Consider the following 18,457-nt stretch of genomic DNA (forward strand, 5'->3'; position numbering starts at 1 on the left):
ATCACGAATCGCCATTTTTATATATGAGTATTTATGTTCGTAGAAATAATAGTTGACTGATTGACTTATGTTGGGAGTGGAATATGAATGTTTAAAATAACACAGATTGTTGTTTGGTGAAAACTGCTCCGATGTGGGTTCGAACTCCGGTCGTCTGGATTATCATCCACCAGCTATCTCGCGCGGCTATCTGAAATTTAATTCAACAGCGGTAAAACTTTCAAGTGCATCAGCATTTCATTGACATTTCAATATGATGTAAAATGTTCTTTATTAGGATCGAATATGATTACTGTTCCATGATTTTCTTCAGCATGCAACACGATTTACTACAATACTGAATCGATTAAAATTATACGCTTATACGACACATAAACTGCATCAGCGTAATATACGTATATAATGGTTACTACGTTAGTAAAACACGTCTGGTTATGACTAGTTGTACAGACAGAATGAACATTTTATTTAAAATCTAATTCATGGCTTACTATTATGAACATCCCCTCCTTAACCATGAATTTGTTGAATTCCAAGATTCTTCACTGCTTCAGTATGACGGCCTACCGGAATGGGTTTGGTAAGAACATCCGCCTTCTGGAGCTCGGACTTCACGTGATGCAACGAGATCGCCTTGGATTCCAGTTGTTCGCGTACAAAGTGGTGCCTTAGATCGATGTGTTTGCTTCGAGGTGAATAACCGATCTCCTTTTCCGCCAAGCAGATTGCGCTTTGATTATCGCAGAAGATCGGGACAGTAACATCAATCTGAAACATCTCGTTGAGAAAACCACGCCACCAAACAGCTTCCTGTGTTGCACCTGATAGAGCCATGTATTCCGCTTCAGTTGTGGACAAAGCCACTGTTGGTTGTCGCCTACAACTCCACGCCACTGATCCGCCACCGTACTGAAAGGTATACCCTGTGACAGAACGACGAGTTTCCAAATCGTTGCCCCAATCCGCGTCACTATATCCTTCGAACGATGGTTCAGCTTGCTTGTGGAAAGTCAGCTTCTTGGATTTTGTGCCCTTCAGGTACCGGAGAATTCTTTTAGCCGCTGCCCAGTGTATCTCGTTAGGATCACTGTTGAAACTGCTCACTGCGTTTACGGCATAAGCGATATCCGGCCGTGTGCAGTGCGCCAAAAACTGCAATCCTCCCACCAATTCACGAAACGGAACCTTTTCCATTTGTTGCTTCTGTTCTTCCGTTCTTGGTCCTGCTTTCGTCAATCGCTGATGTGGGTCCATGGGTATCGACACTGTGTTGCAATTGGTCATGTTGAATTGCTCCAGTAGTTCCTCCACATACCTTTCTTGATCCAGCATAACAGCGTTCTTACTTCTGGTGATTCGCATGCCGAGAACCCGTTTGGCCTCTCCTAGGTCTTTCATGTGGAACTTCGTCATCAGTTGCTTCTTCACGGTGTCGATCCAATCTTGATCCGTCGAGAACAGCAAGAAATCGTCCACGTATACAGCGACCACCAGAATAGTATTTCCTTCGATCTTGAAGTATACGCACGGATCGAAGCTAGATCGCTTCAAACCCATACGCTTCAGCTCCGCATCCAATTTCGTGTTCCAGACACGACTCGCTTGCTTCAATCCATACAGAGCCTTCAGCAGACGACAAACTTTCTTCGGAGACTTCCTATCAACGAATCCTTCAGGTTGCTCCATATAGATTTCTTCGTCGGACAACTCTCCCTGAAGAAACGCTGTAACGGCATCCATTTGGTGTATACGCATATCCTGCTGCGCTGACAGTGCCAACAGAAATCGAATGCTTGCGAGTCTCACCACCGGTGAATACGTCTCGTTATAGTCGACTCCCTTGACTTGCGAGAACCCTTTTATGACGAGCCTTGCCTTATACTTCTGCACAGATCCGTCCGAGTTGAATTTCCGCTTGAAGACCCACTTGCACTTCAAAACTTTTCTTCCCGCTGGTAGCTCTGTTAACTTCCACGTCTTGTTGCTTCTCAACGCCTGCATCTCAGCTTCCATAGCCTCACGCCACAGCTCATGATCGTCGGCCTCCATTGCTTGACCGACCGTCTGCGGCTCGGTTTCCCGCTCATTGCCGATTATCTAAGATTCAACAAACGTTTCAGGAAGTACACTATACGTCAAATCGAAATTATAGTACTTGCCTGGAATACGGCGATCCCGCTCGCTGCGCCTGACAGCATATCGCTGCTCTTCTTGTTGCGAGGGGAGCGCAGGTGATGCTGTCCGAATTGTCTCGATACTATCATTCGCGCTGTCGTAATCCGTCTCGTCCTCCAAATCGTCCTCCGATGACAGGTCTTTTTGATTTTCATCATTGCCTTCGGTGGAACCAGTTGGCAAGCCGATAGCTTCATTACCTTCAACGATCTCTTCACTCATTAATTCCATCATTTCATTCACAGGTTCAGCTTCCGACATCTGCATGGCATTTCCGCTAGCTTCGCTCACGAAGACGACGTCACGAGACACAAATACTTTTCCAGTCCTAGGATTGAACACTCGCAGGCCCTTCGAATGCTCGGAATATCCAACAAATATGCCATCTTCGGATTTTGCATCCCACTTCAATCGCTTCGACTTCGGAACATGGCACATTACTTTTGCTCCAAACACACGTAATTTGGACAGGTCTGGTCTCACACCGCTGAACCGTTCCTCCGGGGTCACTCGTAAGCCTTTCGTTGGTGATCGATTCGCCAGGAACGCAGCAGTTGACACAGCTTCCGCCCAGAAGCGTTTTTCCAGGTTGGCATCAAACAACAGACATCGTGCCCGCTCGACGATCGTACGGTTCGCTCTCTCCGCTAACCCGTTCTGCTCTGGGTTGTACGGCACCGTGACTTCATGATGAATCCCGGATTTGCGAAGAAAATTCTCCATCTCTCCATTCACATACTCTGTGCCATTATCCGTCCGTAAGCGCTTGATTCTTTTGCCGGTTTGGTTCTCCACCATCGATTTGAAGTCTTGGAAATACTGCAACACTTGCTTCTTCGACTTCAAAAAATACACATGAATTTTGCGGCTGCTGTCATCAATGAACGTTAGAAAATACCGGCTACCACCGATTGACACGTTCTCCATCGGGCCGCATAGATCACTGTGGATCAATTCCAGAACTTCTCCTGCGCGGTTTCCACTCTTCTTGAAGGGGCGACGAGAATGCTTGCGCTGCAAGCACGCAACACATGACTGTACCTCTGCATCAACGAAATCGATTCCTGTTGCTATGGACCGAAGCATCTTCAAACTGTGCACGTTCAAATGCCCCATCCTTCGGTGCCACAGCACCATGCCATTTTCTTCCTTGACCACATACGAAACACGTTCATTCACCAAACAAAGTTTGTAGAGTCCGCTGCTTTCTCGTTCAATGGCCACTACCTCGTTGGAAGCCGATCGCACCTCACATGCATCCTTGGTGAATGTAATCGAATGGCCATTACTGCATATCTTACTCACCGATATCAAATTGATTGCCAAGTCGGGAATACTCAACACGTTGGACAATGTAACGTTACACGTGCCATTGCCGACATCAGCTTCAATCTTCACGCTGCCAACGGCGTCTACCATCGACACAGCATTATTCGCCACGCTGATTCGCTGCTGGACTTCTTTAGCATCTTCCAAAGTAACTTCACCGTTGCACATGTGTGAAGTAGCACCCGAATCGAATATCCAGCTCACATCGCGCTTGGCTGACGATTGCGTTATCATGAATGCAGTATGCTTGTCGGATTTGACCTTTTTCTGCTTCTCATCCTTTACAGGACATTCCGCCGCGTAATGCCCCAATCGCTTGCACTTGTAGCATTTCACGTTGGCCTTATTGAATGACTTGGATCTCATCCGCTGCTGGGAGTAAAACGCACCATCATGTCCGCTTGAGCTTGAATCGCTGGAAACCTTGACGTCTTGAAGTATCTTGGCCTTTACCGAATCCGCTGTGATTTTCCTTCCTGATGCCTCGAGGCCCATTATCATTGGTTCATATACCTCGGGGAGTCCCATCAGCAACAGACTGGCCAACCATTCATCGTCAACCTTGAATCCTGCTTCACTCAGCTTATGACTCGTACACATCATCTCGTTCACGTACGCTTCAACAGTGGAATAGTCTCCCAGGCGAATACTGGTCAACTTACGAAGTAACCCAATCCTCCGAGTCATCCCGTCATCCTGGAAGGCTTTCTTGAGGTTACCCCATACTTGTTTCGCTGTGCTTGCCGACTGGACCAGGCTATAATTGATCGGTTCAATACTGAGGCATATCGTAGCTAGTGCTCTCAGCGACCTCTCGTTTTCCGGATCACCTTCTTCCGGTGCATTCACAGCGTCCCAAGTTTCCTCACGGATTAACAGCATTTTGGTCGCGAATGCCCATGAAGAATAGTTTTCTCGGCCTCGAAGACGTTCCATGGCTGGCAGCGAAATCCCTCCACTGCCGGTCGATCTTCCTCTATCTCCGAAATTTCGTCCATTTCCGTCCCCGTCATGTCCGCTTCCGGTTCCGGAACTTCCGCTTCCAGCTCCAGCAAGAGACATCTTGAAATAATGTTCTTCAAAAAAAAAATTTCACACTTGTTTGTCCGTAGCTATGGTACCTGGGCCCATAACCTAATGGTTACTACGTTAGTAAAACACGTTTGGTTATGACTAGTTGTACAGACAGAATGAACATTTTATTTAAAATCTAATTCATGGCTTACTATTATCAACAGTATATGATGCGGATTAAATATATTTTACGACAATATACATCATAAAATTGATGTTTATTATACCGAATTGCGACTTAATTTGATAATGGTATATAAAATCGAGTTTTTACATTTTATGCGATTTCAAATATACACAATACATACTTTGATAGATATTATATGCGATTCTGATTTATTCGGATTTCTTGTAAGACTTGGCACGTGCAAAATTATACGATTTAAAGTTTGCTGGGAGGTCTGTCCAATTGGCAAAATGTAGAATTAGATGTAAATTACTGTACAACCAAAATCAAAACAAAAGCCGAGACACAAAGCCCAGACAAAAACCCAAGGAACCGTTCCTCTCCGTCAATTATTCTTTTCTACAAATCCTGCCGGTCGTTTTCGTTGAACGTATATGCTGACGGGTCGTTACGTGTCGGGTGTATGTCCATTAAAGTGCGATTCACATACAACATCCACGTCACGTTCACGTTCCGTCACGTCACGTTGCGTCAATTATTCTTCCATGCAATTCCTTTTGAAGCATTCACATACACCAGCAACGGCAAGTCGAAGTTGCCATTGCCGGTGAATGTGAATGTTTGCATAACAACTGCTTGGAAGAATAATTGACACAACGTGACTGGACGGAACGTGAACGTAACGTGGATGTTGTATATGAATCGCACTTAATCGTATCGAATAACAAACTGCTGAAAAGGATTCGATTAGCTGATGAACGATTAATTTCAAAAATCGGGGATCACATGTGTATGCATTTCAAACTTCTGCAAACAATCGGGACACGTTCACAAAATTATTTTCCTATCCGTCAAGAAAGAGATTGACCTAAGACAAGACCAGACAACTGGCTTCTTACTCTTCTTCGTCGTCCAAAAACGAAGCCATGACATGAAGATGCCAGAGCTGCCAAATATTATAAAATATCGGATTTTTCAAATTTCTATTTTAATGAATCGTAACATTTGGTTGGTGCGAATTCAATGATTATTGCATATTTTCAAATAGACAATCTCAAAAATATGCTTTAAAAGGATAAAATAAGTCTTTTAAATACCCATATCTATAATATAATCGTTTCCAAAACAAATTTGGGATTTTTTTTTAGCAAATAAATCTAATCTGACAACCGTTACAGCGTTATGCAGATTCTCATTGTCTGAACCAAAACATTCTATCTTATTATATGAGCAGGAATACAACCAAAACAACGTTAGGAAGCCATTTTATTCATACAAAACGTAATTCAAAAATAAAAATGAAGTGTAAAGCCTTAAATTGTGAGCGAAGGACGGATACTCATCCTGAGTATAAATTTTATCGGTTCAATTAAGACAAAAATATTCGGAAAGAATGGATTCGATTTTGCGTGAACAGTGAATTAGAAGTTCCATTCTTTGAAATCAAATCAAGCACAAGAATATGTAGCGTAAGTATTAAAAACTAATTCTAAAACGTATCCTAATACTAGTATATATACAGGCTCATTTTGTTGATGGGAAATACAATGAAAATGGAGTTACGAAAATTCCGACCTTAGCTGCATCCGCGAATGAGGAATGGGAAGAGATACAAAGTATTGAACTTGGAAAGAGGGTTCTAGAGAGGTGTTTTTTTCGTTTTAGAGTCATTATTTTGTAAATTTAACATGTTTTAAGTCTTCATTCAATATTCTTATGTGACTAGACTAGACCTATGCGACTAGAATCCTATCTTTCCGGTAAGTGTGATATTTTTTCAAAAAAGATTGGCTTATTGGCTTCAATTTAATATGTCGATCATCTCAATCAGTTCAGTAGTTCAAATGTAATAAATTTTTGCAAAAAATTATTTTTGGATAAGAGTGGAAAAATGATTTTACGGACGACCGGTTAACTTTGAAAAGTCACTCAAAAACACAAAAAAGCCTATCTGATATCGAGATATGTTATGTAATAAATCCTCAGCTTTCAAGAAAAAACATAAAATATAAAAACATAAAAACAAAAAACATAAAAATAACAAAAAACAACTACAATCAATAGTTACGAAAACAAAATTCGATTTCTTGGCAAGCCTAATATTTTTCCAAAAAAGATTAATTGGCTTCAATTTGATATATCGATCATCTAAATCGGTTCAGTGATTCAAAAGTTATGAATTTTTAAAAAAGGCACTTTTAGGAAAAAGTTGAAAAAAATGATTTTTCGGACCACCCTAAAATAAGAAAAGGTCACCCTAACGAAAAAATAAAAAATACGGGTCTAATATTTTGCAATAAAGAAAGAAACTACCACTTTTCATGGAAATCTGAGGAGCACTATATCGGTTTGACATGAAATGGATGTATATATATATATATATATATATATATATATATATATATATATATATATATATATATATATAAATTTTTCAATTCAATCAAAATATAGTAACAAAATAATTAGGTAAAACGTGTATACAATTCCTTCACATTTCCTCTAAACTAAGTATCGTAATATCAATTAAATTCATTTTTTTTCTAAATTCAAAACAAACCCAACGTAATTTATTTTTATTGGCAACACTGGAAAAATCGACTTTGTTTACAAAATTTATCGAAATCGACCAATCAGAAATCAGAACGACTGACAGAAATTTGGTCCGTATCTGACAGAAATTTGGTCCGTAAAAGACCCCCTATTGTCTGATCTTATCTTAAGGTCCATTTATACGTTGCTAGTAGCTGACTTCACAATGAGCAGCTACTGACCCGGTGAACTCGCTTGACAAATGGTTGACTCGCCTTGTCCGTTCACACAATGTGAGCTGCTGGCAAGAAACTAGATACTACGGCACGGGTTTACCAGAGATGCCAGACGATTTTTCAAATGTTCATCAAATAGTCAGAAACAGCAATCAGGTCCGAATTTGTCAGATGAGGAAAATGAAAATGATAGTAGATTTGCAGAAGGAACAAATACGCCTCGAAAACTAAAATAATGAAGGAAAATCTACTTTTTTATATCGATTATGTATTCTGTTTCTTAGAACAATACTTTTTTTTGCAAGTTGTGAGTGAATTCTGAATGAAAATTGTGCCCGATAATGATTTTATATTCAGATTCCCAATAAAGTTATCTCAAAAAGAAAACGTATTAGTTTTCCAATAATTTTCAAATCTATAAATATCTTCGCACATTTTCAAATATCTTAAAAATAGAGACATGTCAAGACAATGTAAAGATTTGGCATCCCTGATTCGAGCGCTAAATTCTAATTGCTAAATTCGCTTTAAGCCGGGTTCAGACGGTGCGAGTAAGCATACGAGTCGGTCTAGTCAGTTACTGCAGTACAGCTACTCACACCGTGTGAACACATCATGCCAGTTAGTGTCATGTGTGATCCGGCGTGCGAGCTACTTCAAAGTTTTTTGAATTTACTCACACTCGCATCCCTCAAAACGTCAAAAACAGAATTTAGCGCTCGAATCAGAGATGCCAAATCTTTACATTTTCTTTACATAGAGACATTTTTAAGATATTTGAAAATAAGCGAAGATATTTATAGACTTGAAAATTATTGTAAAACAAATAAAACCCTCATAGTTTCTAAGCGGAATCGTTGTTATTAAACGGTTTTATTTAGCTTGCCCAGTAATCTGTTTGTATGTTTGTGACATGTTTGTCTGTAGCGCTGACCCACATTAATAGAAATTTGACCCCCTTCCTGTTGACCGATTGATCAGAAATTTGGAACACACCTTTATCTCTGTAGTCATTACAAAACTGCGTATTTCATGATCTTGAAAATCCAAGATGGCGGCTGCTACAAAATGGCGGACTCCTTTCTTCTTCAAAACCTCATCAATGTGGGTTTTCCAAAACCCCATCAATATGGGTATCAAATGAAAGGGCTTGACTAGCAGAATACGGTTATTTAAGAAAAATGCAAATCCAAGATGGCTGCCACTACAAAATGGCGGACTACATATTTCCTCATAACTTCATTAATATGGGTATCAAATGGAAGGGACTGACTAGCAGAATAAAGTTATTTATGATAAATGTAAATCCAAGATGGCTGCCACTACAAAATGGCGGACTACATATTTTCTAAAAACCCTATTATTATGGGTATCAAATGAAGTAGTAGAACACGGTTATTTATGAGAAATGCAAATCCATCTAAATTCTACCAAATGGCGGACTACATATTATGTCAAAACACCATTAATATGGCTCTCAAATGAAAGGGCTTGAATAGTAGTTCACAGTAGATCATGAAAAATTAAAATCCAAGATGGCCGTAATCACAAAATAGCAAATTACTTTATTAAACGGTTTTATTTAGCTTGAACTGTTCGTATGTCTGTAGGATTGTCCCACATTAATAGAAATTTGACCAATAGAAACTGACCGAATTTCTAAAATACCTTTTTCTCTGCTGTCATTTTAAAACTGCTTATCTTGAAAAATCCAATTTGGCTACAAAATAGCTGATTCCATATCATCTCAAAACAAGAGGTTGATTGAGATATGTGTATCAAACCAACGAACTTGACTTGGAGAACACACTATGTATTTTCTGCAATCCACTCAATATCGGTATCAAATGAAATTTTTTGACTGATAGAATACAGTACAATGGCTTTATTGTAGAAAAATATTCTAATGAAACAGATAATGTACTAAAAACTAGAAAATAAAATGAGTAAAAAAACTTTTTAAGTTGAACTGTTTATTCGTGATTAAACATAATAATGTACTAAAAGCTAGAAAATAATTAGGAAAGTAGCAGTTAGAAGTTATCACACCTCTCCTTCATTAGTCTAGGGCATTGATAAGACTAAAATGAAATCGTGGGGCACGTTGGATTTCCATTATCCACAATTAGTGACTTCATCATATGTCCCACGATTTTATTTTAGTCTTATCAATGCCCTAAACTAATGAAGGAGAGGTGTGATAACTTCTAACTGCTACTTGCCTAATTATTTTCTAGCTTTTAGTACATTATTATGTTTAATCACAAATAAACCGTTTAACTTAAAAAGTTTTTTTACTCATTTTATTTTGTTTTGCGCGCTGGTGGGACACGTTTTCTTTTTGAGATAGTTTTCTTGGGATTCTAAATATAAAATCATTATCGGGCACAATTTTCATTCAAAATTCACTCACAACTTGCAAAAAAAGTATTGTTCTAAGAAACAGAATACATATTCGATTTTTTTTACATATTCGATTTTAGTTTTTGAGGCGTATTTATTCCTCCTGCAAATTTACTATCATTTTCATTTCACAAATTGGTACACGAAGCTGTTGTCAAGGCGAAATAAATCAAATTTTGAAAAATCTTTTAGACTGCCATTTGTAGCACCACATACTTTCGGAACTATTTTAGCTATGGATGTTTTCGTGATTCTAAAAAAATATCGACAATAATCTGAACGATATTCCAGAAGAAAGGCACACCATTTCTAGTTTCACTCATGTAGGTATAGCATTCCTCATGAGTGTATATTGCGTTGTATTTGTGGAGCAATTAAATCCAACAGTTTTTTCACTTTTTCCGGTGTTATTCTCAACACGGCTCTGTACTCTCGGGGATCATCATCGTAGAGTTACTTCAATATTGTATTTGTTGCTTCTTTTCTTTGCATCCAATTCCTGGCCCGAATCCTTTTTTCTTTCGTCTTTTTCCGGATAGTACCTTCAGTTAAAAAAAAATCAGCACAAAGTATTTTTAAACACGGCCAGCGTGTGTTTCGCGATAAAATTGTGTAATGATAAATTCAACTGAAAACCTAAGACGAAAACTGCCAATAAAGAAGTCGATTTCGCATCAATCATCTGACAAATTCGGATCTGTTTGCTGTTTCTGACTATTTGATGGACATTTGAAGAATCGCCTGGCATCTCTGGTAAACCTGTGTCATAGTATCTAGTTTCTTGCCAGCAGCTCACATTGTGTGAACGGACAAGGCGAGTCAACCATTTGTCAAGCGAGTTCACCGGGTCAGTAGCTGCTCATTGTGAAGTCAGCTACTAGCAACGTATAAATGGGCCTTTAGAGATTGACAACTCCTTCGCATGGAGCAAAAACAACAAATAGACAAATATAAACAGTCAGCCCCTGCTACGGCAAAACACACCGCTCCATTTCATTCATTCATGTGCTCGGCTCGTTACCGTGCGGTCAGGAAAGTTACTGTTCGTGGCTTGTGGCACGTCTATTCTCCCCGTCGTGTGTATGTGTGCTGAAGGGACCAGTTTAAAACGTGGATCGACTCGGTTAAGGAAAAACTCTAATCCAAGTTGTTTATTCGATCTTCGCTACGATTAGAGCAAGGATTTTTATTTCCCTATAAACATCGAAGACATTGTATCGATTCATATTACTGCAATCGAGTGAGTCAATTATATGAACTGTTTTTTCTTTATTTCGTGCGGATGATGAAATTAGAATGCGGTGCGTGTACAAATGCCACCGTGGATTGCATTGTGCACTGTTGGGAAGTGAAAGTATATCGACCACACTAAACCAGTTTTTTTTTGTTTTTTCGTTGCGCATTTTAGAGACTCGAATAGAAAAATGGATACTTCCTTGACAGCGAAGCAGATTCGGGATATTTTCCTGAATTTCTTCAAGGAGAAGGAGCATCTGTATGTGCACTCGTCCTCGACGATCCCGCTGGATGATCCGACTCTGCTCTTTGCTAACGCCGGGATGAACCAGTTCAAGCCCATTTTCCTGGGAACCGCCGATCCGAACAGCGATATGGCCAAATGGGTTCGCACAGCCAACACCCAGAAGTGCATCCGTGCCGGTGGCAAGCACAACGATTTGGACGATGTCGGAAAGGATGTTTATCATCATACGTTCTTCGAGATGTTGGGAAATTGGTCGTTTGGAGATTATTTCAAGAAGGAAATTTGCACATGGGCTTGGGAGTTGTTGACCGATCGGCTGAAGCTGCCGAAGGATCGCTTATACGTGACGTACTTTGGTGGTGCACCGGAATCTGGTTTGGAGCCGGATTTGGAATGTCGCGAGATTTGGTTGAAGCTGGGCGTTAAGGAGGAGCACATTCTGCCGGGAAGCATGAAGGATAACTTCTGGGAGATGGGAGAGACTGGCCCGTGTGGACCGTGCTCGGAGTTGCACTTCGATCGTATTGGAGGTCGCAGTGTTCCCGAGCTGGTCAATATGGATGATCCGGATGTGCTTGAGATATGGAACTTGGTGTTCATCCAGTTTAATCGGGAGCAGGATGGATCCCTGAAGCTGCTTCCCAAGAAACACATCGACTGTGGAATGGGTTTCGAGCGATTGGTTTCGGTTATTCAGGACAAACGATCGAACTACGATACGGATGTGTTCGTGCCGTTGTTTGAATCGATACAGAAGGGAACAGGTGCTGCAGATTACAAAGGACGCGTTGGAGCCGATGATGTGGATGGTATTGATATGGCTTACCGTGTGCTAGCCGATCATGCTCGTACCATAACGATTGCCCTCGCTGATGGCGGCTTTCCGGATAACACCGGTCGGGGCTACGTGCTGAGACGAATTCTGCGTCGCGCGGTGCGTTACGCAACCGAAAAACTCAACGCAAAGCCCGGATTTTTCGCGACGCTTGTGGATACTGTTGTGCTCCTCCTGGGGGATACTTTCCCGGAAGTCAAGAAGGACCCACAACATATCAAGAACATCATCAACGAAGAGGAGCAGCAGTTTTTGAAGACGCTGACGCGTGGTCGTAATCTGCTGAATCGCACCATCGCCAAGCTGGGTGACAGCAAGATCATTTCGGGTGACGTTGCCTGGCGTCTTTACGATACGTACGGCTTCCCTGTGGATTTGACTCAGCTGATGGCCGAGGAGAGAAACATGAGCATTGATATGGAAGGGTATGAAAAGGCCAAACATCAGTCCTATATTCTGTCACAAGGCAAGGAAAAATCTAAGACGGCGACCGTTGATCTGGATGTGCACGCAATCTCCGAGCTACAGGAGAAAAAGATTCCCGTCACGGACGATTCCTTCAAGTACCGGTATAAGGCCGAGAGCATCGATCCATTAGCGCAATATATCTTCGAAGAATGCAGCGGAAAGGTGCTTGCTCTACGATATAACAATGAATTCGTCGAGGAGATCCAGACCGGACAGGAATGTGCTGTGATTTTGGACAAAACCAACTTCTACGCGGAGAGCGGTGGACAAATTTACGACCAGGGATATTTAGTTAAGGTAATATCATGTTCGAATTATTATAATGGGTGTGGTAAGGAACATTTTTAGATCAATTTTTAAATAACTTTTTGTTAGGTTATTTGGGTTTATTCAGGAACTGATCTCTCTTTCTATGATTGTAATATTATACGCTTGGATTATGGTGTCTTATTAGGAGAAGTGCTATTGGAATTCAATAAGTGTCACTCTTTTTTCAGAATTGACCTTCCATCTATTAAAGAGATTGAAGCTGTTGCTTGTCATGCAAATATCAGAAGCAAAGACCTCTGAACTGTCAGCTTGTATTGGCCTCCTAGATTTGCGTTAGCCGCAAGCAACTTGTTGACATGTGCTCACTCCTTCCTGAGCCACGGTTGATCTTGGGAGACTTCAGCTCCCAAGGAACCGCCTGGGAGGAGCAGTTTGACGACAACCGTTCATTATTGATTTATATGACCCTTGCAACAGTTTCAATATGATCGTTTTGAACACTGGGGAAACAACGCGTGTACCTGAACCTCCTGCTAACTCCAATGCTCTTGATCTTTCGCTTTGCTCGAATTCACTATCGTTACAAGTGGAATGTAATCCAGGACCTCAACGGCAGTGATCTCTTACCAAGTCAACGGCTCGACCGATTTTGATGAAATTGTGCACAAAAAACTTGGCAGGCATGAGAATAGGTTGTAAACTATATATGATACCGCTAGGATACCGATTACCATTTATTTGATACCGATTTTTTTATATTTTTTCGCGTTTTTCTATTTATTGGCTTCTAAAATACAAAAAAAAATTGTTGGTTATATCTTTCATATAACCGCAAGGTTGACGTGGGACTACCGTTATCTAAGTAGGCAATTATATTGTATTGAGCAAATTATCGATATCGATATTAGAAGTACGTTTTAGGGAAACATATTCCGGTCTGCACAAAGACAAGAGAGTACAAGGGACTTGCAGCTTGCATATATTTGCAGAGCGAATGTTGATGCGAACATATTTCCGATCTATTAAGAAATTTTCGAGTTATAAGTATTCGAAATCTTTAATTTTTTTCTGCATGTTCTGTGTTTAGGTTTTCATTTCACCCTCATATACTCCGGTCAGACGTCAATTCATTGTTTTAGATGCGTAGAAATATTTCCTATCAATTGATGTAAACATCATTGCGATCTATTAAGAAATGCTCGAGTTATAAGCATTCGAAATCTTTCGTTTTTTCCTACATGTTCAGTGCCTAGATTTTAATTTTACCCCCTATAGCATCCGGTTAGACGTAGTCCTACGTCAATAAACATGTTCTGGAAGGGTACAATTTTTTAACTGCATGAAAGATGGCCGGATATTGTAGAACAAAATAATAATGAGTTGAATATATGTTAGTATGCCTATAAAAATATGCTTTAGTTTAACTAAAAAACAGCACGAACTTTCTGGGGAACCCAATATAAACCATCCTGATTTCTATTTTCATTCTTTCAAATTTTTGAAAATTATAGTTGGCAACCCTGGATAACAACAATTTGCGAATACCAGAACAGTTGGGTTATCGAGAGAAACACTTTTGTTGAACCGTGCTGAATCTGGTGATAACAAAATGGAAAGAGAATATCGCTGTGAAAGAGACTACTTGAGATAATTTTTGGATTTTGAACGCGCCTTCAAAACAATTTCTAGGCCGTTATTGTTCGAACATTGAAGCGTATTGGAATTGTAGGAATGTCGTATAAAGGGCTTTCAATATTTGTGCGACAAGACTCGTTCCAATCAATTCTGTTTCCGATCCCATTGGCAACTCAGTCGAGGTGCCACAGGGAAGTGTTTTCGAGTTTATTTTGTATATAAACAAGCTGACCCGGCAAACTTCGTCTCGCTCAAAACGGATTTTTTTTATTATCAATACCGTCAAACTACCATAGAAACATTTCTTGTCCCCTGAAACCTCCACATGCCTAATTTGGCTCCATTTGTTTGATTTATGCAGAAATTCGTGGTTCACTTGTTTGGCAAGTTGAAAAGTAAACACGAACCTGTTGCAATCATTGTCAATCTCTTTTTGCTCTAGCATTTATGCAAAACCAATTACTTGTAACAGCTCTTTCCGGATCTTCCGGATCTGGTAATCTCCTTCCCGGTATATGCACAACATTCTCCTCTTCCCTGAGCGAATTAAGTTGAGCCACTATTAGCGTTATTTCTTGTCACCATAGCCGTACTATCACTCTCTTCCCCGCCAATGGGAGCCAAACAGAAGTGCATCTTGCTTAGAAGGAAAGGTATTGATTGCGCGGCTAGGAGTGAAAAGAAATACTAAAAACATTCGACCGCTAATTGTGATATCTGAAAAAAACTATGGGTGGGTTATACCTATGATATAACCGCAAGGTTGACGTAGGACTGCCGTTGGCTTAGTAATCATTTGTGTTTTGTCAATTAGCAACAAGTGATTAAACTAGTGTTTAATGAAACAATTTACGAATTCAATTGCAAACAAATCCCAATTTAGGTCAATTCATGCATTATGGTAGTGGTTTTCGCAGCAAATAATGATCAACATTTTGCCTAATCATCAAAGGGTATGCGTAGTATTCAGTGAGCTGGCGACATGGAAGGGCATACAGTCTTGAATAACCGAGCCAAAGCGTTGCATTTGTACCCGCTTTTGTAGACCGTGTTAGCAAAACGCATTCCGGACTGTAAAAATGCATGGGAGTATAAAAAGTATTGCCGAGATTTGGAATGCCGATTTTCCCAACTTATTAGTTTCGGAATCTGTGTTGGGAGAACACATTCCGGTTTGCAAAAACGCAAGCGAGTACAAAAGTACCCGCTGCTTGTATCTATTTTGCAATGCCGATTTCCCCTGGCTCCATGGTTTTGAAGTCTGTGTTAGGGAAACATCCATTCATTCCTGCGATGATACCTTAATCGCTGTTCAATTATAACTGAGTGGATTTCCGAGCGGCGCTCGCTTATATACCGATTGGTTATTTCAATAGGCTACTGAAACAAGTTTTTGGATCAAAAAGTAACAAGTGTATAACGCGTAGACATTTTATCTTTCGAATGAAGTGTTTATCATACCAGTTCGTTCAGTTGTTCAGGAGCTATTAATACTCAAAATCTCGGTCTCCGGCGTAACGCTTTCGTTTTAGAAACTTTGGTATAGCCCTGGTATAGAAATGAAAGACAAAATAGAAGCAATTATGAGAAATTGTTATAATAGACATCCAAAAAATTACCTAGCTACAGTAAAGCGCGAGCAGCTATTTTGCCAGCGAATGCATTTGTCACCAATAGATACGATTTGTTTTGTAAACCAATTTGTTTGTTCACCAGCAATGGCCGAACCGCAATTTTGACATTCCGGTCCACCTATAGTACAACACCTTGTTGCAAACAACACACCATTAACGAGACTGCAGCGTTTTCAAAGTAAGCTAATGCATTTGATTGCGATGCGTTTTATTGTTAATGTATATTGTAAATAGAATAATGAGCGTTGTCTACGAGAGTTTGAGCACATTTGGTAGGTCTGGAGAATGTTACACAATAAATTTTATGCGTGGTCTGAATTGGAAACTGGAATGAGAATAGCTCATTCAGCATTGTCGTAAACTATCTTTTTATCAGACGGTTATATCGAGTATTTATGAATTGTGACATATCTCTGTCATGGTCTAAGTAGACACTTTTAGATATTGGGTTCAATCAGTCAAGGATCTTCCCGAGCTGGGAATTTTCCTGACATGCCTTAAAAAAATTTTGGGTTTATTAGAAACAAAATTGACGACCTTTTCTCCGGTTTTCAGACCAGCGACGAGAGCACCGAGTTCAACGTGAATCTGGTCTACAATCGGGGCGGATACATTCTGCACATTGGAGTCGTCGAAGGAACGCTGCACGTTGGGGATGAGGTCGCATGCCACATGGATGTCACCCGCCGACAGCTAACGATGAAAAACCATTCTGCTACTCACGCTCTGAACCATTCGCTGCTGAAGGTGCTCGGACAGGATACAGACCAACGGGGTTCTCTGGTTGTTCCCGAGAAACTGCGGTTTGATTTTACCAACAAATCTGCGATGACGATCGAACAGGTCGCAGAGGCGGAACGGCTCACCCGGGAGGTGGTCAAGAAGAATGTACAGGTTTATGCTAAAGAAGCCAACCTCGCCGTGGCAAAGTCCATCAACGGGTTGCGATCAGTTTTCGATGAAGTCTACCCGGACCCGGTGCGTGTCATCTCGTTTGGTGTCCCTGTGGAAGAGCTCGAAACTCATCCAGAGGGTATAGCCGGAACGGAAACCTCGGTCGAGTTTTGTGGTGGAACTCATCTGCATCAATCTGGTCACATTGTGGATTTTGTCATCGCCACTGAGGAAGCAATCGCCAAGGGAATTCGTCGGATTGTCGCTTTGACCGGTCCAGAGGCGGTTAAGGCCCTCAAGAAAACCGAACTGCTAGAGAATGAAATGAACGCACTAAAATCGATTATCGAAGCCGATAAGACCGGAAAGGATTCCAAAGAGCACGTGAAGAAGATCGTTGAACTATCCGAAGACGTTTCTCAAGCGGTTGTTCCGTATGTGAAAAAAGATGAAATCCGAAATGTGTTGAAATCGCTGAAGAAGACACTTGATGACAAGGAACGCGCCGCCAGAGCAGCGGTTGCCACCACCGTCGTAGAAAACGCAAAAGAATTGTCTTTGGCAAACAAGGACGCACCATTCCTGGTACACCGATTGGAGGCCTTCAACAACACCAAAGCGCTCGATTTGGCGCTGAAGGAAGTGCGCAAAATTAATGCCGAGCAGTCGGCCCTGTTTGTGTCTTCCGATCCGGACACGAAAAAAATCTTCTGTCTGGCATCCGTCCCCAAATCTGCCGTCGAAAAGGGCCTTAAAGCGAACGAATGGATTTCGCACATCTCACCCAGCCTGGGAGGCAAAGGCGGTGGCAAACCGGAATCTGCACAAGCATCTGGTGCTAACTACGACAAGGTGGAGGAGATTCTTGAGCTCGCACGAAAGTTTGCCGCCTCGAAGTTGTCGTAAGCATCCGTCGGAGCATACAAATAGAATTCCGGGAGAGCATTTCTGATTGAATGATTAAGTTTACACACATTGGCATATCGAGAATTCATGCATTTGCTTAAAACTATCGTTAATTTATTCCCGTTTCACTTTAGTGACTTTGAAAGGCACGCTTGGTATTGAAGCTCTTGAAATCAAATAAAAACTTGTGTTCCGGCTCGTAAATCTGAATGTTCATTTTTTCACACATCACAATCTTTCATTTGATAGTAGTATCCGGGGCTCTAGCAACCCTATCCCATCCAATGCAAATTGAGCGTAGGCAGCATAAAACAGGGCTCGCGCTTAGGGAGCTCACGTATTGTTTAATGTTTGGAGTCATATATGTTAATATTTGATTACGTTGGATAGTTTCCTTTGGCAAGCGATGTTCGGATACCCATCCGGTAGCTTTCTTGACGATTTTCAATTAAAATC

General features: G+C 40.9%; 1 protein-coding gene across 1 annotated transcript; it reads left to right on the forward strand.

The window, feature by feature from the left end:
• The first annotated feature begins 10,819 nt into the window (after positions 1–10,819).
• LOC129775017 (alanine--tRNA ligase, cytoplasmic) lies at positions 10,820–18,205 on the forward strand. Its single transcript, XM_055779171.1, has 3 exons — positions 10,820–11,116; positions 11,285–12,959; positions 16,757–18,205. The coding sequence occupies exons 2-3, from the start codon at positions 11,301–11,303 to the stop codon at positions 17,999–18,001; spliced, it is 2,904 nt and encodes a 967-aa protein (XP_055635146.1). The 5' UTR covers positions 10,820–11,116; positions 11,285–11,300; the 3' UTR covers positions 18,002–18,205.
• The last annotated feature ends 252 nt before the right edge of the window (positions 18,206–18,457 follow it).

This window comes from Toxorhynchites rutilus, chromosome 3 (genome assembly GCF_029784135.1).
Source record: "Toxorhynchites rutilus septentrionalis strain SRP chromosome 3, ASM2978413v1, whole genome shotgun sequence".
Classification (NCBI taxonomy): Eukaryota; Metazoa; Arthropoda; class Insecta; order Diptera; family Culicidae; genus Toxorhynchites; species Toxorhynchites rutilus.

Coding starts and splice junctions, on each gene's coding strand:
- LOC129775017 (XM_055779171.1), top strand. CDS start 11,301: ATGGATACTTCCTTGACAGCGAAGCAGATTCGGGATATTTTCCTGAAT. Junction 12,960..16,756: donor ACCAGGGATATTTAGTTAAG/GTAATATCATGT, acceptor TCCGGTTTTCAG/ACCAGCGACGAGAGCACCGA.